At 50.8% G+C, this 26,552-nt stretch overlaps 1 protein-coding gene across 3 annotated transcripts; it reads left to right on the top strand.

The window, feature by feature from the left end:
• The first annotated feature begins 4,584 nt into the window (after positions 1–4,584).
• LOC144951273 (torsin-1B-like) lies at positions 4,585–26,552 on the top strand. Of its 3 annotated transcripts, none has more exons than XM_078881438.1 (6): positions 4,585–5,715; positions 15,253–15,328; positions 16,573–16,762; positions 19,464–19,639; positions 22,997–23,124; positions 24,608–26,552. In XM_078881438.1, exons 1-6 carry the CDS (start codon positions 5,496–5,498, stop codon positions 24,859–24,861), a joined length of 1,044 nt encoding a protein of 347 aa, XP_078737564.1. In that variant the 5' UTR covers positions 4,585–5,495; the 3' UTR covers positions 24,862–26,552. The 3 variants fall into 3 exon arrangements, with proteins under 3 accessions (XP_078737564.1, XP_078737566.1, XP_078737565.1); XM_078881440.1 differs by lacking the exon at positions 4,585–5,715 and adding an exon at positions 7,264–7,277; XM_078881439.1 differs by lacking the exon at positions 4,585–5,715 and adding an exon at positions 7,411–7,422.

Here is a 26,552-nt window from a genome sequence, read left to right as displayed (position 1 = left end):
AAACTATGTGGAGCTGGTTGAGACTCTGGTGAAGAACTACGGCACAATGGGCTGTAGGATGTCCCTCAAAGTCCATATCCTTGATGCTCATCTCGATAAATTTAAGGAGAACATGGGAGCGTACTCGGAGGAGCCAGGCGAGCGCTTCCACCAGGATATACTGAACTTTGAACGCCGCTACCAAGGACAGTATAACGAGAACATGATGGGAGACTACATTTGGGGGCTGATTCGTGAAAGTGATTTGCAGTATAATTGTAAATCTCGAAAAACTACTCACTTCTAAATCTTTTGTAGTATTTTTTTATTACTTTAGTATAAATACATGCTAATTTTTATTCATATGTTGTTTTTTTCTGACCTTATGTGAAGGAAAAGACACAAATTCACCCGTTTTCTCATTGCAAATAGGTAAATTTCAAAATATCAATATGCTGATCACAAAAGCAAAGTTTTTGGGGAATAATAGGCATTTTCTATACTTTTTAGGCATAAACAATTAGGAAATAACACTTACTACCCAGGAATAAAAATTGTGTTACATAGTGTTATCAGTGCCATGTGTTATTTGCGTGTTCACCGCAAGTACCGTGTGTAGTTAATCCAGTAACTTGATTCCATGCAAAAGGTTTCTGTTTGGTGTTTGAACATCTTAACACAACTCCTGCTTTATTACTCTTAGGTTTTTTCGGTAAAGTCACGTAGGTAGAAATAAATAATAAAAGTAAATAATAAAAATAATAGAAATCAAATAATAAATCACGACGTTTCGGAGGCAACACAAGTCTCCGTCATCAGGTGGGACCGTCACAGCTAATATTTACTGTATCAAGTGAGGCAAAATTCCAAGGGACAAGCTCTTAAATACAAGTTAAGGGGGGAGGGGGCGGGCTTATCTGAACGTGGTAGCCAGTGAATGGAACGTGTTGGGGGGGGGGCTAAAAGAGAACAATCAGTGTACCTCGACTACGGGTTGTAACCGGTGTTGGCTGACAATCGAAATACAAAAAAGGCAGTGCTGTTAAACGCTGTTGATGTCAACACTCGGTAAAGCAGAATAGTACCTGTCAAATAAGATGGTACAAATATGTGTAGTTAAATCTTTTTTACATGGTTAATAACATATTTCCAATGATTACTCAGTTTGTACCCATCATCACGGTTGAAGTTATGTCTGTGTTTGTATATCTGGATGGCTTCGTGTACAAACCTTTGATGGTAGCCAGAAGGTGTGCAGAGCACCTTGGTCTCGGAAAAGACAATATCATGAGAGCCCGCAGCGTTGTAGCAATGTTCGGCAACGGCGGAAGACTCAATTTTGCCGTGTTTCAGATCTGACTTGTGCTCGCGGACACGATCGGAGATATGACGTTTCGTTTCCCCAATGTAACAATCACCAAAGCTGCAACTCAGTTTATAGACTCCATGGTACTGCAAGTCAGGAATTACATCCTTCACAGATGGAATTAGATCACGGATTTTATGCACTGTACTGAATCGGACTTGGATCTTATGTTTGTTTAGAATTTTGGAGATCTTTTTGGTCATGCCTGCTATGTGTGGCAACGTGATAGTTTTGATCGGAGTTTCAAGTGGTTGGTTCTGTATGGTGGGAGAAAGAGCTTTGCGGATTGTGCGGTCAGAGTATCCGTTCATCCTGAGGGCCCGATGTACATGTTTTAATTCACTGGCCAGGTGGTGTTGGTCAGAAATGCCATGAGCTCTGTGGTATAGTGTTTTGATGAGATAATTCTTTTGAGCCGGGTGGTGGTGGGAATCAGGTTTCAAGTAGGAATCTGTGTGGGTGGCTTTCCTGTAGACAGAATGTCCCAAGGATCCATCAGATCTCCTCTCAAACAGAACATCTAAGAATGGTAGTTTGCCATCAATCTCCATTTCCATGGTGAATCTGATGGATGGGTGTCTGGAATTGATGTGGTCCAGGAAATGGTTCAATGCTGGGAGGCCATGTGGCCAAATGACGAAAGTGTCATTCACATACCTCTTCCACAGGGAAGGACGTAGGGTGGACGTCTGGATGGCGTCTGATTCGAACTTTTCCATGAACACATTGGCTATCACTGGTGACAAGGGGGAGCCCATATGGGTACCCTCATTCTGTTTGTAGAAGGTGTCATTCCAGGTAAAATAAGTGTTGGTAAAAAACTCCTATCCAGGGGCCTGCCCTGGCTCCTCCCCCCTCAACCAGTATATATACGGGGTCGGATCTCTTGGAATTTCTCATTTACTTAATACAGCGAGCGTGCTGTGACGGTTCCACCTGAAGACGGAGGCTTGTGTTGCCTCCGAAACGTCGTGATTTTTATTTTATTTTTATTTAACTTTTATTAATTCTAAATTTTTACCTACGGAACTTTACCGAAAAAACCCAAGAATAAGTGTTGGTAAACACATTCTTGTTTTTTAAACCCATACCGTGTCAACCCATGCGGTTTACCCCGTATTCTTGTACAGGGAAATTGAGTTTTCAGATCCATACGGCATACAGCCGTTTCAATACGGGAAATATTTGTTGAGTCTATTTGTTTGTGTTTCTCCCTTGTGATGGGACTTTGTCGGATGAACGTTGAGATTTATAGGGGGACACGGGGTGACCAATTACGGTCTGAATTGGTCTTTGATAAGGCAGGGGGCACTGATAAGGGGTTGACAGGTATGATGATGTATGGGTTGGTTGGCTACGTACGGTGCGATAGAAGTTTAACATACAGCACATGAAACCGTGCCAGTGGCGAGGCGCGATTATTCACTGCGGAAGTCATTGGCGAATGATCCTAGAAGGACATAAAAGCTTAATTCTAGATTTGAAGATTTCGTGACTGCAAGGATTCATACTCTTAGTTCTTTCGGTAAAGTCACGTAGGTAAAAAATGAAATTAATAAAAATAAAACAATACAAATCATTGTTTTATTTTTATTAATTTCATTTTTTACCTACGTGACTTTACCGAAAGACATAAAAGCTTTTCTCATCTCACCGATCGTCGACAATGTTGGTTTTACCGAGGGTAGCCAGCAAAAAGAGTAAATAAGGGGCCGTCCATAAATGACGTCACGCACCTAAGGGGGGGGGGCATATTTTTGTGACGATGTGTGACGAGGGGGGGGGGTGTTTGAGAAATGTGACGTCACATCAAAATGCGCAACTTTAAATAAATATAGAATTGTTATAACAACACTAATTGTTATAACAGCACTCCTACAACATCAGAGTGCAGCGCCACATTAAATACGCACTACAATGACAATAGTTTAAAGCGATTTGAAGCATGTTTTATTTAAAAAATGGAAATATAGTTTTTTTGGGGTGGGGGGGGGCACAGCTTTGTGACGTCATATTTGTGGGGGGTGGGGGGGGTCTGACTTTTTGTGACGCAGTGTGACGAGGGGGGGGGTCAAAAATCGTCCATAATCGCGTGACGTCATTTATGGACGGCCTCTGAAAAGAAATTACCTTACAAGCAACGGAGCGTCCTTTTACATTGTTTTTTTTTAAATAAGCTTGCAAGTTACTTAGCTCGTCAGGATGTTATGCACCTCACGACCAAAATGGACAGGTGGTTACAATATCGATGTTTGGTTGTCGTGTATTTTTTTTTTCAAATTGAACAACATTTTCACTCTAATAATAAGAGCGTGTAAATATAAATGTGTCGTGAAACCCGTCACCACCCGGCACAGCTGTGACCTCACTCTGACCTCACTCTGACCTCACTATGACCTCACGCTGAACTCACTCTCACCTCACTATCACTTCACTATGACCTCACCTATGACCTCACTCTCACGATGACCTCACTCTCACCTCACTATGACGTCACTATCACATCACTATGACCTCACTATGACCTCACTTTAACCTCACCTATGACCTCACTCTGACCTCACGCTGACCTCACTCTCACCTCACTATGACCTCACTATGATCTCACCTCACTCTGACCTCACTCTGACCTCATGCTGACCTCACGCTGACCTCACTCTCACCTCACTATGACCTCACTATGATCTCACCTCACTATGACCTCACCTATGATCTCACTCTGACCTCACGCTGACCTCACTCTCACCTCACTATGACCTCACCTCACTATGACCTCACTATGACCTCACCTCACGATGACCTCACTATGACGTCACTCTCACCTCACTATAACCTCACCTCACTATGACCTCACTCTGACCTCACTATGACCTCACCTATGACCTCACCTCACTATGACGTCACTCTCACCTCACTACGACCTCACCTATGACCTCACCTCACTATGATCTCACCTATGACCTCACCTCACTATGACGTCACTCTCACCTCACTACGACCTCACCTATGACCTCACCTCACTATGACCTCACCTATGATCTCACGCTCACGATGATCTCACGATGACCTCACTATGACCTCACCACAGCGGCGGCGCGCCGTCACTGCCGGGAAGGCGCCCGATGCGTTCTACTATTTCTAGCGTCACCGCCCGGAAACTCGCCTATCCGCGCTACGGTTTCCACTTGCACCGTGGGGGCGGGGCGTGTGGGGGGAAGACCCCGGAAGTTGTTGGGCAGCTCCGGGCAGCAGCGACATAGCAGCAGCGGGCAGCGGGTACGGGGCGCTCAGAGGGTGCAGGGCAGCCAGGGGCTCATCGGTACCGTGAGTGGGGGCAGCGCTGGGCTACGAGGGCAGGGTCCGTCCATCGAGGGAGGGAGAGGGATCTTGGGGGGGGGGGGGGGAGCAGCGCTAGGCCACTTGAGCGTTGTGCGTGGGCAGCAACATCCATCAGCTTGCGGTGTGTGGGGGGCAGTCACTCAGTCAGAGAGAGAGAGCTAAGAAGGGCAGCTTCCTTGCCCACCCCACACGAACCCATCCATCAGCAGCGGTGTGTGGAGGGGCAGTCACTCAGTCAGAGAGAGCTAAGAAGGGCAGCTTCCTTGCCCACTCCACACGAACCCATCCATCAGCAGCGGTGTGTGAAGGGGCAGTCACTCAGTCAGAGAGAGAGAGAGAGCTAAGAAGGGCAGCTTCCTTGCCCACCCCACCCGAACCCACTCATCAGCAGCGGTGTGTGGGGGGCAGTCACTCAGTCAGAGAGAGCTAAGAAGGGCAGCATCCTTGCCCACCCCACCCGAACCCACTCATCAGCAGCGGTGTGTGGAGGGCAGTCACTCAGAGAGAGCTAAGAAGGGCAGCTTCCTTGCCCACCCCACACGAATCCATCAGCAGCGGTGTGTGGGGGGCAGTCACTCAGTCAGAGAGCGCTAAGAAGGGCAGCTTCCTTGCCCACCCCACAGGAACCCATCCATCAGCAGCGGTGTGTGGGGGGCAGTCACTCACTCAGAGAGAGCCAAGAAGGGCAGCTTCCTTGCCCACCCCACACGAACCCATCCATCAGCAGCGGTGTGTGGGGGGCAGTCACTCAGTCAGAGAGAGCTAAGAAGGGCAGTTTCCTTGCCCCCCACCCCACCACCCGAGTCCCGCCATGCGTAACTCCACGCTGCTGCTGCTCCTGCTGCTGCCCCTGCTGCTGCCCCTGCTGGGCCCATTGCCGTGCCGCGTGGGCGCCTTCGAGCCCGTGGTGACGACGCTGGCCGTGGCCACGGCATCGGCCCTCACCTGCCTCCTCTCCTACAGCGGGCCGCGCGTCGCCTGCTGGCTGGGCGAATGCTGCAGCGAGCCCTGGATACAGCTCAACGTCACCGGTGACTGATGGTGTCTGTGATGATGACTGTGATGGTGATGTCTGTGATGATGACTGTGATGGTGATGTTTGTGATGATGATGTCTGTGATGATGACTGTGATGATCATGTCTGTTATGATGATGTCTGTGATGATGACTGTGATGATGACTGATGATGTCTGTGATGATGTCTGTTATGGTGATTTCTGTGATGATCATGTCTGTGATGATGTCTGTGATGATGGATACAGCTCAATGTCACCGGTGACTGGTGATGTCTGTGATGGTGACTGTGATGATGATGTCTGTGATGATGGATACAGCTCAACGTCACCGGTGACTGATGATGTCTGTGATGGTGACTGTGATGATGATGTCTGTGATGATGGATACAGCTCAACGTCACCGGTGACTGATGATGTCTGTGATGGTGACTGTGATGATGATAGCTGTGATGATGGCTACAGCTCAATGTCACCGGTGACTGATGATGTCTGTGATGGTGATGTCTGTGATGATCATGTCTGTGATGATGGATACAGCTCAACGTCACCGGTGACTGATGATGACTGTGATGATGACTGTGATGATGTCTGTGATGGTGATGTCTGTGATGGTGATGTCCGTGATGATCATGTCTGTGATGATGGATACAGCTCAACATCACCAGTGACTGATGATGTCTGATGATGATAGCTGTGATGATCATGCCTGTGATGATGATGTCTGTGATGATGATGTCTGTGATGATGATGGCTGTGATGATGTCTGTGATGATGACTGTGATGATGATGGCTGTGATTATGACTGTGGTGATGGATACAGCCCAACGTCACCGGTGACTGATGATGTCTGTGATGGTGATGTCTGTGATGATCATGTCTGTGATGATGGATACAGCTCAACGTCACCGGTGACTGATGATGTCTGTGATGATGATAGCTGTGATGATCATGTCTGTGATGATGATGTCTGTGATAATGATGTCTGTGATGATGATGTCTGTGATGTCTGTGATGATGGATACAGCTCAACGTCACCGGTGACTGATGATGTCTGTGATGATGTCTGTTATGGTGATATCTGTGATGATCATGTCTGTGATGATGATGTGTGTGATGATGGATACAGCTCAACGTCACCGGTGACTGATGATGTCTGTGATGATGATGTCTGTTATGATGATGTCTGTGGTGATGACTGTGATGATGATAGCTGTGATGATCATGTCTGTGATGATGATGTCTGTGATGATGACTGTGATGATGGCTGTGATGATGATGTCTGTGATGATGGATACAGCTCAACGTCACCAGTGACTGATGATGTCTGTGATGGTGGCTGTGATGATGACTGTGATGATGGCTGTAATGATGTCTGTGATGATGTCTGTGATGGTGATATCTGTGATGATCATGTCTGTGATGATGGATACAGCTCAACGTCACCGGTGACTGATCATGTCTGTGATGATGATGGCTGTGATGATGATGTCTGTGATGATGACTGTGATGATCATGTCTGTTATGATGATGTATGTGATGATCATGTCTGTGATGATGGATACAGCTCAACGTCACCGGTGACTGATGTCTGTGACGGTGATGTCTGTGATGATATGATGATGTCTGTGATGGTGATGTCTGTGGTGATGTCTGTGGTGATGACTGTGATGATGATGATAGCTGTGATGATGTCGGTGATGATGGTACAGCTCAACGTCACCGGTGACTGATGATGCCTGTGATGATGATGTCTGTGATGATATGATGATGACTGTGGTGATGATATGATGTCTGTGGTGGTGATGATGATGATATGCTAATGATGATATGACTGTGATGATGGCTGTGGTGACTATGATGATGCCTGTAATGATGATATGCTGATGATATTTTAATGACTGTGATGACTATGATGATGTCTAAGATGATGATGTCTGTGATGATATGATGGGTTTTTTCGGTAACGTCACGTAGGTAAAAAAATAAAATAAATGAAAACAACTAAATTAAGTCACGATGTTTCGGGCGCAACACAAGCGTGCTTCTTCAGGTGGGGACAGGAAGGCCACCCACACAGATTCCTACTTGAAGCCTGATTCCCACCATCAAAACACTACACCATAGGGCCCACTGCATATCTGACTAACACCACCTGGCCATTGAATTGGAACATGTACATCTGGTCCTCAAGATGAACGGATACTGGGACCGTGCTATCCGCCAGGCTGTTTCTCTCATCGTGCAGAAACAGCCCCCTGAGACTCCGATCAAAATCATTACGTTGCCATACATAGCAGGCATCATAAAAAAGATTCCCAAAACTCTAAACAAACACAAGATCCAGGTCCGATTCAGGACAGTACACAAAATCCGTGATCTGATCTCATCCGTAAAGGATGTCATTCCTGACTTACAGAACCCTGGTGTCTACAAACTGAGTTGCACCTGTGGTGATTGTTATGCCGGGGAAACTAAACAACATATTTTTGACCGCATTCGCGAGCACAAGTCGGATTTGAAGCACGACAGTACGAATTCTTCGGCCGTAGCTTACCACTGTTATAATACTGCTGGTTCTCATGACATTGTGTTCTCCGATACCAAGGTACTCTGCAAGCCTTCTGGATACTACCAAAGATTTGTCCATGAAGCCATCCAGATATACAAACATAGACATAACTTCAACCGAGATGATGGATTCAAATTGAGCAATCATTGGAAGGATGTAATTAACCAAGTTAAACTTTAGCTGCTGTGCAGTTTACTGCTAGACAGCCAGTTTAGATTTATTTTCATAATCATATCCATATTCCCAGTCTGTTACCCCCAGCTTCACACACTACCATCACCATTACCACACGTTGTTTTTCATCTTGCGCATTTCATAATTTACCCCCCCGGCAGCATAACAAAAGGTTGCTTAATCTTAGCTTTCTTATCTACTTCCGCCCCCTGCATCACAAAGCTTCAGTTTGAACTCCATGCGTTTCCTCCCAGCGTCCGTTGATTTCACAACGTTGCCTCCCAGTCCACAGCCCTCCCTCTCACCATGCCCCCCTCCTTCTATCCCCCACGACTATATAATCCCTCATCACAGCCATCTCTTAGACACACTTAAGCGGTTGTGCTTTCGCTACGTTGTCCGCAACTGAAGAAGGACGCTTGTGTTGTGCCCAAAACGTCGTGATTTAATTTAGTTGTTTTCATTTATTTTATTGTGTATTTTACCTATGTGACTTTACCGAAAAAAAACAAAGAGTATGAATATGATGATGATGATATGATGATGACCATGGCGATAATGGCCGTGGCGATGATATGATGATGACTGTGATGATGATGTCTGTGATGATATGATGACTATTGTGATTACTGATGATGTCTATGATGACTATGATGATGACTAATGTCTATGCTATGATGATGACTATGGTGATGATGGCTGATGTCTATTACATATATGATATCTATGATGATATGATGACTGATGATGGCTATGATATGGTGATGACGACTGATGATATGATGACTATGATGGTGACAATGGTTGATAACGTCTATGATGATGTCACCTGCCAACAGTGTAGCATCTCGCCTCATCACATCCACCATCATCATCATCGTTATCTTCATCAGCATGCACATACCCAATAATCATCCAGGAATGTCTGTCCCTAACGCTCGTAACGTCACTCCACGTCGACCAGCCCCCCTCATTAATAACCATTAACAGATGACGTACTCCAAATGGACACCCCCCCCCATTAATAATAATTAGCGGGTGACGTCATTCCACATGGGGGGGCCGAGGCGCCTCCTCCCCCCTCCTCAGCGTCAACTCACAACCCTCACTACAAAGGCAGAACCCTCACGTCACGCGATCTCCGTCACGCTGTTGAGACATCGAAGTAAAAAGGACGTCATGATGAACACGGGATTATAACCTTAAAATGAAATAAGTCTGTGTCACCGCGCCCTTACAAATTGCACACGAATCGATGCAATGAATATATCACGTCGCGAGCTGCCTTCGCTTGCAAGTTTCAGATTCACTGCAACACACCCGTCCTTGGATGGGCAAAAGGCAAGTCGCTAATATAATGAGCCAAGAATGTCTGTGTGTAACGCGTGTGACGTCACTCCACGTCGACCAGCCCCCCTCATTAATAATCATGAACAGGTGGGGTCCTCCACATGGACCCCCCCTCCCCCCCCGTCATCAATCATCATGGTCAGGGGTCGGCAACCTTCGGCTGCCAAGCCGCATGGGGTGGCTCTTTGGCTGACCCCCGAGCGGGCAGCCCGTTTAAAACAACATTTAATCTTGAAACGTAATTTTACGTAAAGATAATTGATTAAAAATGGCAGGGAATGGCGTCACTGTTGAATGTCTTGGCGACACACAAAATGCACAACAGTCAAACTGTCTTGTTCAAGAATAACCAAGGGGGGATAAACAGCTAAATAGACGCACTTTATTCCATCACCTACTTTGTTTATTTGAGTCAGAATGTGTTGTTGTTGTTGTCGTCTGCTCTATACGCGCTGCTGTGCGTGTACAAGTAGCTGTGCGTGTGATGCGGCTCTCTGTGAACTAATTGGGTCGGAGACAAAACCATGAATGGCTCTTCCTCTTCCGTGAAAGGTTTTCCGACCCCTGATCATGGTGATCAGAAAACACTCTTCATCATTATCATCGTGGTGGTGGTGGTGGTGATGGTCATCTTCAAATACTTCATGGTCAGCCATCCAAATTGATATCATTCTTCATTATCAATTAGGTTGATGAGGAATTATAATCGTATTCATCATGGTCATATCAATCTAGATTTGAAGCTTTCGTGACTGCAGGAATCCATACTCTTTGGTTCTTTCAGTAAAGTCACGTGGGTAGAAAAAATAATAGATCGCGACATTTCGGTCGCAACAGAAGCAACCGTCATCACGTGTGAAACCTGAGGAGGGACCTGTCCTCCTGCTGTGTTTGATGACGAGAGCATGGTCATATCATCACAGTAGTATCACAATTATAATGATAATTCATTGTAATCATCATCATCATGGTGATCGAGGATTGCAATCATTCTTGATCATTATTCATGTGCCAATTAAAAAGCGTGTTTTTAAACGTTATCGTCCACCTTACCATCTCCACCCACGTTCCCCGACTCCACTTCTCCGAACTCGCCCCTTTAATCCGGAGGTAGCCGTCGCGTACGGGGCGAAATCGAATTGACTGGGAGAATCTGCGGCGACACCGAGTGACTTCCGTTCCGTATCGGTGACAGACGAGCCACTGAACCAGATGGAAGTTTGCAGTGCAATGTTTACTTCACATCGGAGCGAAGTACAGCAGCAAGACGCTTCACTCCTACAACGTCCCACGGAATACAGACGTGTGTGTGTGTCGCTGTCGGCACCGGAGCGGGTATTATAGTTATGCGGTTAGCACTACGCTGCGCTACGAACCCGGCGACCCGAGTTCGATTCCCGCTCACGGCCAACACCCAGTGACGATTATCTGAACCGGTCCTGGGTCTTCTCGCCACGGTTGACTCGGCCTCAAATGAGTAGTTGGTGCAGTGTGTAGTAAAAGTCGCTACTGGACGAGGCAAAGGCGGCCGGGCGTGGTGCTGGCCACACACCCCCTCGTGTAGCCGTGGCCGCCTTCGTAGGTGCTCTCTAACAGCACTTGCCCCAACAGTCTGTTACAGGCTACACGGGGGATCTTTGCCTTTGTTCGCACCGGAGAGCCGTTACGCGTGCGTCAAGGGTCCCAAGTTCGTGTCTCTTTCCGCACAAGACATCCTCTTGACCCTTGCTTGATCTTGTGTACAACACCCACGCTAATCTCGAACAATGCTACTAGGGCTGTTGCGACACCGTCATCGCGCAAACCGCGGTCATCTCCGCAGCAGCAGCAGCAGCGGCGGCGGCTTTTTGGTTGGCCAACGGACAAAGACAGTGGTTGCCGCGTCGCATGGCGCTTTCAGATGCGCGACTGCAGACCCCCTGGAAAGATCCTCCTTCCGATATTAGGAAGCCGCTGAACCTATGCACTTTCATATCCAGATTGAAGACGCGTTTCTTTAGAACTCCTTTTTGCGTGTTTAGTTTGTTCTCCTACCGCACCTCCGATTAGCACGGTTGGCTGCGTATGGTGCGAAAGAAGTTCAGCGTACGTACTGTGCATACGGTGAGGTAGTGCCACCTCATTCCAGACCGTACAATTGTAGTCACCACCACAGAAAAACAACACTTTCAATAACTACTTCCCATATTTCGGTATGAATGTTCACATTGCTTTAGGCTATTAATAGCGATGTACATAACCGTGTCCGCTTTCAATAGAAGGATAACTTCACATCCGCGCGTCTAAGCATTGTATGTTATCACAGTGTTAAAGTGTCAGCGAAAACAGTCACGCTTTTCTGCCCTGCTCAAATGAGAGGTCTCAGCCGTGTCCAATGACTCCTCTGAGAACGCTGCCTTCATCTTAACCGCCGCTTATATAGGTGAGGTAATTATATCAGCTCTTACCACTGCCAGAGTGGCCTCTTCATTGTAAACGTCAGAGCAATGATCACACGTATCAAAAACAATCTGGTAGGTACCAGTCAAACCCCATTTGCGAACATTAAAAGCAACGAACATCAAAACGAACGTGCACATGCATTGGCCCCCGTGTTACGGTGAGAGTGTGTGATTACCGTGTCGTTACAGGTACTTTCCTTCACTATCTTAGTCCTCGCTGAGTTTGCAAACTCCAAATATACAGCAGGCATCAGGGTCGTGATCGAACCCACGACCTCCTGTACACCAGGCGAGGTAGTCAACATCTCATAGCCACCGTGATGATGATGAGAGAGAGACACGCAAACTCCAAATGTACTGCAGGCATCAGGGTCGCGATCAAACCCACGGCCTCCTGTAGACCAGGCGAGGTAGTCAACATCTCCTAGCCACCTTGATGATGATGAGAGAGAGACACGCAAACTCCAAATATACTGCAGGCGTCAGGGTCGTGATCGAACCCACGGCCTCGTGTAGACCAGGCGAGGTAGTCAATATCTCATAGCCACCGTGATCATGATGAGAGAGAGACACGCAAACTCCAAATATACAGCAGGCATCAGGGTCGAGATCGAACCCACAGCCTCCTGTAGATCAGGCAAGGTAGTCAACATCTCTTAGCCACCGTGATGATGATGAGAGAGAGACACGCAAACTCCAAATATACAGCAGGCATCAGGGTCGCGATCAAACCCACGACTTCCTGTATACCAGGCGAGGTAGTCAACATCCCATAGCCACCGTGATGATGATGAGAGAGAGAGACACGCAAACTCCAAATATACTGCAGGCATCAGGGTCACGATCAAACCCACGGCCTCCTGTAGACCAGGCGAGGTAGTTAACATCTCGCCACCGACGGCACCAGGACACATCGGATTATTACATTTATTTTAACACTGGCATGAAAAACATTTTCATTTAAGTTAATATTTGACTTTGTATTGTTATTAACATCTCTTTTTCCTCTTCCTGTGGGGGGAGTTCACCTCAAATCCGCCGTTTACAAAACTCGACCAAGAACCCAGAATGGAGACACATGAAACATAATTGATGAATATTCAAAGGTTACACCCATACATTAATTAAAAAAAAAGGAGTTCATGTGCATTACTGTGAAGTCAGTTTGAACATGTTCAAATGAATGAAATAACCCGAAACGATTTGCTAAAATAACTATTACTCTATTTGAGTTGTTACAATAACCCTATGTAATTTGTTAAAATAAGTGAAATAACCCTACGGGATTTATTAGAACATATATATGATAACCCTACGTGTCCTGGGTCTCGGGCCACCCTGTAGAATTACAATGGGCTCTGCACGCGTATACGGGCAGTGTGGTGCCAAGGGATCTTACAACAACAGCCCAGTTTATGTAAATAATACAGTCCTTGTTCTCCTATAACGCTGCGTAGTTTTCATAACGCGAATTGGTTATCACGCGATGAACGTATTAGGGAACACCTTTTTAAATATATATATATATGACGCGGATGCGAATTGGATAGAACGCGATCGAGCGAACGGAACTCCGTCGCAGCGCGAGTAGGAATAAGCGGTTGTACGGCTGCCTCGGCGTAGCCTCGTCATCGCACAAGGCATTGGGATGCTTCTAGATGCTACCCACGCGCCTCGGTCTTTGTTCGGCCTGCGTCACGCATCTCGCGCGTTGTCGCGGACTGCGCTTTATTGTATGTTGTGTACGATGCGATTTTTCCATAACGCGGCGTTCTTCGGGAACGCAACGACCGCGTTCTAGAACGGAGGCAGTACATTGTGGTTTGGGTACCGGGGTGGTTGGAGGCGAAGGCTGAGAGGCGACGGATAACGAGAAAGGACGGACGATGCTGTTAGCGACGTGAATTTGGGTTGAGGCGACGGAAGTCGCGTAGCGGTGTTAACCCTTTCCCGCTCTGATGACGTACGTGCACGTCATTGGAACGTCGTCAGTACGTCATCGGAAGTAAAAGGCCATGCAGGAGGGCGTGTGGCACACTTTGGCGCCGGCTTTCGTAGAGTGCGGACGTCGCTACGGTTCTCTGCGGTGAGTACGACGTCTTTAGAAACAACGGCGCTGCTACTACGCCTGAATAAAATGAACGCTGAAAAGCTCGCCGCGTCCCGAGGTTCAGCGGTGAACGGGACCGCACCCTGCAACCTGCAGGCATCTCGGGAAAGGGTTACTAAAGTGACGACGTAGAGTCGTGTTCCCCTATAACATGGTAATTGCGTTCCTGAAGAACATCACGTTACTGAAAAGTCTCGTTATAACCAATATATAATATGGGTTACAGTCCGGTCCGCGATAACACGTGAGATGCGTTACACAGGCCGAACAAAGACCGAGGCGCGTGGGTAGCATCTAGAAGCATCCAGCAGCATCCCGCCCTGTGTGCGACGCTGTGCCGAGGCAGCCGTACAACAGCTTATTCATACTCTTGCGACGGATTTCCGTTCGTTCGCATGCTTAATGCATGAATTGCATTATGTCCAATTCGCATCATGAAAAATTTGAGAAACGACGTCAAAGGGTGAGATGTAAATTGGGGTATGATTGTATGTATGTTGAACTTCTTTCGCACCGTACGTAACCAGCCGAGCTAATCGGAGGTGTGGGAGAAGGACGGCAAACTGAACACAGAAAGCAGTTCTGAAGATATTAGTTTTCAGTCTAGTTGATTTAAAAAAGTGCAACGCTTCAGTAGCTTGCTGATATCGGAAGAGCGTTCCAGCCGGCCGCAGAAGCACATCCCAAAGCGCCGCACGATGTGGTGACCACCGACTTCGTTTGGTGGCCATCCGGAAGCCGCTGCCGCTGCTGCGAGGAAAACCAGAGTTGACGTGATGATGCTTTGTGTTCCTTGACGAGATTGTGGTTCTTTTGTGGCAAGCCCTTTTGCGCGAGGGCGAGGGCACGTTGCCCGTGTGGGTGTGTAGCGCGACCTCACCAGCTGCTCTCCGCCGTTGTGCCCACAGTTCTCAAAGAGGAGCTGGACCAACAACTCTTCGGGCAGCACCTGGTGCACCACGTGGTGTTCAGGGCCATGGGCGGGTACGGCACATCCACACCAACACACCAAATACAAAGACCCCCCCCCCTTATAGCCTTAAGAGACTGTTGGAGCAAAATCTGTTAGCGAGTGGCACCCATTTTCGCCTACCTCGAGTCCTGACGTTGGCTTGCACAATTACACACAGACACAAAGATCCCCCCTGTAGTCTTAACAGACTGTAGGGGCAAGTGCTGTTAGCGAGTGCCTATGAAGGCCGACATGGGACACGAGGGGGTGGGTGGCCAGCACCACGTCCGACCGCCTTTGTCTCCCCAATGGCGATGTGTATTATACACCGCACCAGCTATTCATTTGAGGCTGAGTCGACCTAGGGGAGGCCCGGGACCGGTTCAGATAATCGTCACACCGGTGTTGGCCGTGAGTGGGAATCGAACTCGGGTCGCCGGGTTCGTAGCTCAGCGCACTAACCGTTGCACCACCGCTCCCCACACCACCACCATTACCACAAGAAACACCAACATTGCCACCATCACTGCAGCAGCCAACACCTGGCATAGCAGTTTGATCCGTCAGCCTATGGGCCATCTGGACAGATGTTTTTCTGCAGTCGTTCATTTAAGTAAGAAACCCCCTGAACTCGGAAGTAGTTCTGCGAAAGCGTCTTCTGCAGACAGTTCTCTAGCACAAGGTGATGCGCTGCTCTCTGCGAGAGTTCCGAACACTTCTAGACGTACAACTACTCATCACCTAGGCTTGTCAAGAATCTGCAATTAGCCTCGCCTTTCCTGCACAATTTAAACTGTTTGGCATTTGTACAGTTCGGTTGATTACATTGCCGCTCGTGTAAAAATTAGCGCATCGTTTGCATTATGAATCACACAAACTATATAAGCAAACCGTTCTCTCGCGCAACGATTGGATGCTCGTATAATATTGAGGATAAAAAAGTGTCTCTATTGATGCATCGTTTAGCTGCCCCAGCTCGTCATCATCACGGTGGCTAGGAGATGTTAACTACCTCGCCTGGTACACAGGAGGTTGTGGGTTCGATCCCGACCCTGACACTTGAGAATATTTGGCCGCTGCTATAAATTCCTCCACGATGATGATGATGACAAAAGCCACTTGGTCGAGCTACCGGTTGTGGCCAGGATGATTTTGAAAGAGAGCAACGTGGCTCAGAGCTCCTTCCTCACCTGGTAAAATAAATAGGAACATTGTTTAGTTAAAACATGTCGTCGTCCCCCCACCCCTCCCCATGCCCCCTCCCCTCCCCACGCAGGTACGCGACCAACCCGAGCCCGCAAAAGGCCCTGGCGTTGTCCTTTCACGGCTGGACGGGCACCGGCAAGAACTTTGTGTCGAACATCATCGCCAAGAGCCTCTTCCTCGAGGGCCAGAAGAGCAACTTTGTTCACACGTTCGTGGCCACGGTGCACTTCCCGCACGCCGCCCACGTGGACACGTACAAGGTGCCCGCGTGCTCACCACGGCCGCCACGCGATCGCGACAATACTGATCATTTCCACTCGTAACACTGTCGTCGCCGCCATACAGTATTCGCTTATCGCTCTCGTATCGAGAGAGAGGACGACTCGGGGAGAGAAGACCACTTGGAGAGAGAGAGAAAGAGAGCACGACTTGGACAGAGGATGACTAGCCAACTAGACACTACCCCTGACCATAACCACACTAGTCACCCAGACACTACCCCTGATCCTGACCACACTAGCCACCCAGACACTACCCCTGACCCTAACCACACTAGCCACCCAGACACTACCCCTGACCCTAACCACACTATCCACCCAGACACTAACCCTGACCCTAACCACACTAGCCACCCAGACACTAACCCTGACCCTGACCACACCAGCCACCCAGACACGAGCCCTGACCCTAACCACACTAGCCACCCAGACACAAGCCCTGACCCTAACCACACTAGCCACCCAGACACTAACCCTGACCCTAACCCCACTAGCCACCCAGACACTAACCCTGACCCTAACCACACTAACCACCCAGACACTAACCCTCACCATAACCACACTAGCCACCCAGACACTAACCCTGACCCTAACCACACTAGCCACCCAGACACTAACCCTCACCATAACCACACTAGCCACCCAGACACTAACCCTGACCCTAACCACACTAGCCACCCAGACACTAGCCCAACCCTAACCACACGAGCCAACCAGACACTAACCCTGACCCTAACCACACTAGCCACCCAGACACTAACCCTGACCCTAACCACACTAGCCACCCAGACACTAACCCTGACCCTAACCACACTAGTCACCCAGAGACTAGCCCTGACCCTAACCACACTAGTCACCCAGACACTAACCCTGACCCTAGCCACACTAGCCACCCAGACACTAGCCCTGACCCTAACCACACTAGCCACCCAGACATGAGCCCTGACCCTAACCACACTAGCCACCCAGACACTAGCCCTGACCCTAACCACACTAGCCACCCAGACACTAGCCCTGACCCTAACCACACTAGCCACCCAGACATGAGCCCTGACCCTAACCCCACTAGCCACCCAGACACTAACCCTGACCCTAACCACACTAGCCACCCAGACACTAACCCTGACCCTAACCACACTAGCCACCCAGACACGAGCCCTGACCCTAACCACACTAGCCACCCAGACACTAACCCTGACCCTAACCACACTAGCCACCCAGACACTAACCCTGACCCTAACCCCACTAGCCACCCAGACACTAACCCTGACCCTAACCACACTAACCACCCAGACACTAACCCTCACCATAACCACACTAGCCACCCAGACACTAACCCTGACCCTAACCACACTAGCCACCCAGGCACTAACCCTCACCATAACCACACTAGCCACCCAGACACTAACCCTGACCCTAACCACACTAGCCACCCAGTCACTAGCCCACCCCTAACCACACGAGCCAACCAGACACTAACCCTGACCCTAACCACACTAGCCACCCAGACACTAACCCTGACCCTAACCACACTAGCCACCCAGACACTAACCCTGACCCTAACCACACTAGTCACCCAGAGACTAGCCCTGACCCTAACCACACTAGTCACCCAGACACTAACCCTGACCCTAGCCACACTAGCTACCCAGACACTAGCCCTGACCCTAACCACACTAGCCACCCAGACATGAGCCCTGACCCTAACCACACTAGCCACCCAGACACTAGCCCTGACCCTAACCACACTAGCCACCCAGACACTAGCCCTGACCCTAACCACACTAGCCACCCAGACATGAGCCCTGACCCTAACCCCACTAGCCACCCAGACACTAACCCTGACCCTAACCACACTAGCCACCCAGACACTAACCCTGACCCTAACCACACTAGCCACCCAGACACGAGCCCTGACCCTAACCACACTAGCCACCCAGACACTAACCCTGACCCTAACCACACTAACCACCCAGACACTAACCCTCACCATAACCACACTAGCCACCCAGACACTAACCCTGACCCTAACCACACTAGCCACCCAGACACTAACCCTGACCCTAACCACACTAGCCACCCAGACACCAGCCCTGACCCTAACCACACTAGCCACCCAGACACTAGCCCTGACCCTAACCACACTAGCCACCCAGACACGAGCCCTGACCCTAACCACACCAGCCACCCAGACACTAACCCTGACCCTAACCACACTAGCCACCCAGACACTAACCCTGACCCTAGCCACACTAGCCACCCAGACACGAGCCCTGACCCTAACCACACTAGCCACCCAGACACTAACCCTGACCCTAGCCACACTAGCCACCCAGACACTAACCCTGACCCTAACCCTAGCCAAATCAGCCAACCAACACTCGCCGTAGCCCTTCAGGAGGGGGCACCACCACCCTCTTCCACGCGGAGTCACGTTGCCCACCCTAGCATCTCCTTACGCCTTTCCCTGAAGCGCTCCTCGTCTTGGCAAGCAGAATCAGCAGCAGCAGCAGCAGCAGGACGTCCACGTCCACATTGAGCATTGGGCTCCTGGACATGTTGCTTACTGCCATCGTGAGCTTGAGTAGAAACTTTAAACGAGCCCGTGTCAGATTTGCGTGCTCACGGTTCCCCGCGCGTGTGCTTGTTTGCGTGTGTGCGCGTGTGCGGGCGCGCAACTCAGGAGAAGCTGCAGGGCTGGATCCGCGGGAACGTAACCGCGTGCAAACATTCCGTGTTCGTCTTCGACGAGATGGACAAGATGCACCCCGGCCTCATCGATGCCATCAAGCCGTTCCTCGACTACTACCCCATCCTGGACGGCGTCGACTACCGCCACGCCATCTTCATCTTCCTCAGGTTGGTGCCGCTCTGGCCGCTCCGGGCGGGACACACACACACGCATGGGTGTACCCACACACACGCACACACGTGTACACACACGCACACACGTGTACACACGGACACATGTACACTAGAGGCCGACCGAAATTCGGTTTCGGTTTCGGCGCCGAAAGTTGGCAAATGGCCTCTATCGCCAGAGTTTTGGTTTCGGCCGAAAGTCAGTTTTTGACTTTCGGTATGGTTTCGTTTTCGGGCCGAAACCAGAAATTCAGTTTCGATCGGCCTCTAACTACACGTGCGCGCGCGCATGCGGCTCCAGGCAGTAGCGGCGGCGGTGGTGGTTGATGGCAGACGCCCCTCCCTCTCTCCGGCGATCGCAAGCAGCGCACACACGCACGCACACTCAAGCAAGGATGGGGGTGAGAGGGGTGTGGTGGTGGGGGGGGGATAAGACAGACGACGGAGAAGAATAAGAAAAAAATAACTTCCCCCCCCCCAAAACCACCAAAGGGGCCGTCCATAAATGACGTCACGCACCTAGGGGGGGGGGGGGTCAGACATTTGTGACGATGTGTGATGAGGGGGGGGGGTTGAGAAATGTGACGTCACATCATAATGCGCAACTTTAAATAAATGTAGACAACACGTTCTACTTAATTAAATAGACTTTTTAATGTTTTCCCCTACAACATCAGAGTGCAGCGCCACATTAAATATGCACTACAATGACAATAGTTTAAAGCGATTTGAAGCATGTTTTATATATTTATTTGAGGGGGGGGGTCTGGCTTTTTGTGATGCCGTGTGATGATGATGGGGGGGGGGGGGTCAAAAATCGTCCAAAATCGCGTGACGTCATTTATGAACGGCCCCAAACTAGCGAGCAGCAGCAAGCAGCACACGCGTAGCCAGCACACGCAGCAGCAGCTGACCAGGAGCATTTTTGTTCGAGCGGCTCAGAGGTTGGGCTCTCACAGGCAGCTCGAGGCACACACACACGCACCACACACACACACGCATGCACCACACACACGCGCATGCACCACACACACACACGCACCACACACACACACACGTGTGCACCACACACACACACGCGCGCACCACACACACACACACACACACGCGCTACACGCACGCACCACACACGCGCGCACGCACCACACACGCATGCACCACACACACACGCGGGCGCACGCACAGCACACAGACACGCGCACGCACCACACACACACACGCACGCACAGCACACAGACACGCACCACACACGCACACGCTCGCACAGCACACAGACACACGCACGCACCACACACCAGAGGTGGGACAAAGTCATTGTTATGCAAGTCCAAGTCGAGTCGCAAGTCATCAAATTCATGACTCGAGTCTGACTCGAGTCCAAGTCACATGACTCGAGTCCACATCTCATAGGTGGGACAAAGTCATTGTTATGCAAGTCCAAGTCGAGTCGCAAGTCATCAAATTCATGACTCGAGTCTGACTTGAGTCCAAGTCACATGACTCGAGTCCACACCTCTGCCACACACACACACGCACGCACAGCACACAGACACGCACCACACACGCACACGCTCGCACAGCACACAGACACGCGCACGCACAGCACACTGAGCAGATTATAGCAGCGTGCCGATACCAACAGTGTGCATATGCGCGCACGCACACTCACTCACTCATCCGCCCACCAACCACACACACATCAACCCACCCACCCCTCCAATGTTCCAATTCAACCCTCCCACCACCCCATCCCATCCCACCCCACCTCCTCCTCCACATGGGTTCCGCACAGCAGGAAGGGGCTTGGGTGTGCATCCGTGCGAGTCTGTGACGCGTCTAGTGGCCGACCGAAATTAGGTTTCGGCGCCGAAAGTTGGCAAATGGCCTCTTTCAGGATAGTTTCTGTTTCGGCCGAAGCCAGAAAGTTAAACTTTCGGTTTTGGCCGAAAGTACTTTTTTTACTTTCGGTTTCGGCCGAAACCAGATATTCAGTTTCGGTTGGCCTCTAGTGTACACACACACACGCACACACGCGTACACACACACGCACGCGTGTACACACACACAACAACAACCGCCATTCGCCACTAAGTGGCGGTGACGTCACCACGACGCTTGTGCCAGGCCATGTGCACCTTGAGGCCACGTGAAGTGTCGAACGCCCGCTGGCAGGAGGTCACGGGGCAGACCCAGGTGCCACGGGTCGACTGACCGAGATGACCGAGATGACTGGCTGATGCACCACCTGTGCCCCCTACTGTACCAACTTGCTGTGCTTTAGCCACCCGTCGCTCCGCTCGTTGTTGTGAGCGTCGCTCCTCCGCCCTCCGTTGTTGTTGGAGGGCGACTGCCTCCAACTGCCCAGTAGCGTCCTTCACGAGCCTCCTCCACAGAGGCCGATCTTGACACCGCTGGTACCAGTCATCGGCAAGTCCACTCAGCTCCACGTCCTCCTGTACCACATCACTCCATCTCTTCTCTAGCCCGTGCCGCGCCCGTTTAGCCCCCTCGATCCGGCCGAACAAAAGCTGTTTAGGCATGCGGTGGCTGGGCATGCGGGCTACATGACCCAGCCAACGCAGCCTTGCCTGCCGGAGGAGCTCACTGATGGGACTTTGCCCAGATCTTTCAAGGACTTGTGAGCTCCTCACACAATCCAGCCTGGTTAAACCCAGGATGGATCGTAGGCAGGCCAGCCTAAATGTTTCCAACCGGCGAAGATGCTCCACTAGGGGGGTCCACGTTTCGCAAGCGTAGAGAAGGGAGGGAATGACCGTGGCCGAGAAGACCTGAAGCTTCGTGCGGAGCGACAGACCAGGTAGCTTCCACACAGCGTTACGCAACCGATGAAAAGATATTGCCGCTCGACTGATTCGGAGTGAGACCTCTGCTGATAAACTGGAGCCGGTCATAAGCACACTGCCCAGGTATGGGAAACTCTCCACTCTCTCCACAACACACACACACACATGTGTACACACACACACACGTGTACACACACACAAACATCCCCCGTATAGCCTTAACAGAATGTAGGGGCAAGTGCTGTTAGCGAGTAGTACCTATGAAGGCCGGAACGGTACACGAAGGGGTGGGTGGTCAGCACCACGCCCCCAACCGCCTTTGTCTCACCAGTGGCGATGTTTACTATACCGCACCAGGTACTCATTTGAGGCTGAGTCGACCTACACACACACACGCGCACACGTGCACGCACATGCGGGTCGTGGGGATTCACAGGAGTTGTGCAGCGGGCACCGCGTCGGAGGCGCGGGGACTCGCGTCCACCGACGTCACGAGCCGCTTCTCCTCTCTCCCCGCTCGTCCCCTCCTCCCTTCCCGCTCCCCGTGCAGTAACGCCGGAGGTAACGACATCAACGAGGTGGCGCTGCGCTTCTGGAACGAGGGCCGCAAGCGCGAGGAGATCGTCCTCGCGGACACGGAGAAGGTGCTCACTCTGCGCGCCTTCAACGACAAGAACAGTACGTGGCGTGCGTGCGCGTGTACACGCATGCGTGTGCGCGTGTGTTTTGCTCGATATGGGGAGAACAAGTGGTGCATCTGCCAGCCATCTCAGTCGGTCAACCCACGGCACCTGGGTCTGTCCCGTGACCTGCTGCCAGCAGCGAGCCTTCGACACGTCACACGTGGTCCTCAAGGTGCACCTGGCCTGGCACAGGCGCCGTGGTTACGTCACCGCCACTTAGTGGCAAACGGCTGCTGCCGCTGTTGTTATTGTGGTCCCGCGTGTGTGTACAGCGCGGAGCGTTGGTTAGCTCGCTTCGCTACCCTGATGGGGGATCTTTGTACAGGTAGTCCTCTACTTACGATGGAGATGCGTTACGACGACCCCATCGTAAGTCAAAAATATCGTAAGTCGAAGATGGCCTAGCCTACCCAGGAGTCTTAAAGAATGGTGATTATTTAGCAAAACAGAGCAATTTACAGTAGCGTACTGTATAAACTATATACTGTATGTATTTATTAATTACAATACTGTATTGCACAGTAAAATGTAAAGTAAACAAAACAAGGTAAATTCTTAGCCTACCTATATGAACTGCAATTTAATACTGTTAGGAACCTCCTGGTTACACCAGCCCACAGGGGATTATTGTGTCCGTCCGTCGTGCAGGGAGGGGCTCGGTGTGGAGGGAGGGGCTGGGTGGGGATGTGGGGCTGGGTGGGGAGGGGAGGGTGGGGAGGGGCTGGGTGGGGAGGGTGGAGAGGGGCTGGGTGGGGAGGGTGGAGAGGGGCTGGGTGGGGAGGGGCTGGGTGGGGGGTGGGAGGGGTAGGGCTGGGTGGGGAGGGGCTGGTCACCCCGTGGTGCCCTTATAAAACTCAACGTTTAACCTACTCACGCCGGCTTGTGCCCGCCCTCACAGTCGGGCATATTTACGGAATACACCATGCCGCCGTTGACCCTGGCCATTGACCGAGCAACCCAACATTCCTACCAGCTCCCTCCGCAGGAATGTGTTAGATAGTTTTTTTCAGGAAACAATCCTATCTGCTATAAATACTTTTAACATGCATTGAACGTATCGTACTGTGGTAACCCTAAAATGAAATCACTAAAGCTACGTATCATACATGCATTGAACGTACAGTATCGTACCTCGTACGGTGCTGCGTTCGCCTGCCGCGCAAAATTTTTAAGATTTTACAATTTTGCCGTATCACTATCACCATCGTAAGATCGAAGTATCGTAAGTCGGACCATCGTAACTCGGAGACTATCTGTATTTGTTGCGGCCTAACAAGAAGGGAAACATAGTGGGGAGCGGTAGTGTAGCGGTTAGCGCGCTGCCCTACGAACCCCACGACCCGAGTTCGATTCCCGCTCAAGGACAACACCGTTGACGATTATCCGAACCGGTCCCGGGCCTCCGCTAGGTCGACTCAGCCTCAAACGAGCACCCTGTACGGCGCGTCTCTCTCTCTCTCCATCCGCCTGCCCTGCAGGTGGCTTCTGGCACGCGAGCCTCATTGACAAGCACCTCATCGACTTCTTCGTGCCCTTCTTGCCGCTGGAGCACCGGCACGTGCGCATGTGCGCGCGCGCGGTGGCGCGGTCACGCGGGGTGCAGCTGCTTGACGCCGTGGAGCGTGTGGCCAAGGCCGTTGCCGATGAGATGGCCTACTTTCCCGAGAACGAGGGCATCTTCTCTGTCACGGGCTGCAAGAGCGTCGCCCAGAAGGTGGAGTTCCACTTGTGAAGACGACGACGACGGCGGAGGAGGTGGAGGAGGGCATGGAGGGGGGTGGAGGGTGGAGGTCGAGACATTCCCAACGGGCGGAGATCAACGATGCCGCCCTGTTGCCATCGTGTGGACTTTTTTGTTTTGTTTAAATCTCTTGCGGTGTTGCATCTCGTACACCACCAGATCATGAAGTTTTTGCTACGTATTCGTGTAACAATTCTATCAAATCTATTTAATGCTTACGACTTGTGTATATAACAAACAAAAAATCGATGCGATTATTTTCCTGCGCGCGATGGCATCGGCGGTAATGTTCAGAGGCCAGTTGGCAATGTGGAGTTCCTGCTGCTGGTGCTGCTGGCCATGATGAGGGTTTCAGTAAAAAGTTTGTTTAGTTTCGCTGTACCTCCTCCTGCTTCCTCTACGTATTCTTTGGGTTACGTGGCCAAAATCACACCGTGGCTTATTTTTAAACACACCACCGAGTCTACGTGTAACTACATCTGTGCGACAACTCCGTGCGTGTCCATGGGTTTCGTAGTTTGTGCTGCGCGGCCACAACCTGCGCCAGTCCTGTGGCTTTTATTTTCCATCTACGAAGGTGTGGTGCAGCATCGGCCTGACGCGGTTGATGGTGTTCCCCCTATGATGAGTGAGCGAGTGAGCGGGTGGGCAGATGAGTGACCGGGTGAGTGGGTGCGTGGGTAACTGGGTGGGTGAGTGACTGGGTGAGTGGGTAGGTGAGTAACTGGGTGCATGGTTAGGTGAGTGAGTGGGTAAGTGAGTGACTGGCTGAGTGGGTAGGTGAGTTGATGGTTCTACCAGTCGGTGTATTCGAGGTGGAGGAGGAAGTCAAAGCCTGGAGAAGGTGCGATGACAATGTGTGGGTCTCAAATGAGCTGTTCATTATTCTGTACGTCCGCGTTGTTCCACTCTGTACCGCACAGCAGCAGTAGCAGCTTTCCTGTGGACCTGGGTGGCGAGATTCTAGGATGGCAGCAACGCGATCCCAGAAGGATTTGGTCTCATTTAGCGCTTGCCTGTGTTACCGGAAGCCCACTTGCTCTCAGGGGGAGAGGAGACTATGGGAGGTCGTAGACGGGCAGCCGGTGTCACCGCGGCGGCTAGCAGGTGCTCCTGCGTTGGCCGGTGCTGCTGCTGTTGCTGCTGTGGGTGCAAGCGTCGTGGCACACGAACGCCGGAGCGGATCGAGCCTGGCGAGCGTGTGCCGTCGTCATGGAACATAAAACCATCGCGCGAACTGCGGTCGCCATCCTCACGGCGGCGGCGGCTGCGGCTTCTGCGGCTGGCCATCGAAATGAAGGCGGTGGTCGCCACATCGCGCGGCGCTTTCGGAGGCGCATCTGCGGCCGTCTGGAACGCCCTTCCGATGTTATGAGAAGCCACCGGAGTTCCAATGCACTTTTGAATCGTCTCGATTGAAAACTGCTTCTTGCGTTTTGTTTGCTGCCCTTCCTGCGATGAGCGAGCGCGGTCGGCTACATACGGCGCGAAAGAAGTTCAACAAATATAATTAAGTACCGTTGTCAAGGCGACCGGTTAGCGACGTGATGATTGGCTGTTAATGCCATGGTGGTTGAATGATATCGCGGTGGACAGTGCCGGATTAAGCTAGTGCGGGGCCTGTAGCGTACGTTATAAAGGGGCCCTAAAAAACTAATATTAAAACACAAATGTTTAACTTG

This window comes from Lampetra fluviatilis, chromosome 61 (genome assembly GCF_964198595.1).
Source record: "Lampetra fluviatilis chromosome 61, kcLamFluv1.1, whole genome shotgun sequence".
Lineage (NCBI taxonomy): Eukaryota > Metazoa > Chordata > Hyperoartia > Petromyzontiformes > Petromyzontidae > Lampetra > Lampetra fluviatilis.
Note: the sequence above shows the minus strand (reverse complement) of the source record. Positions and strands in the feature narration are given on the sequence as shown.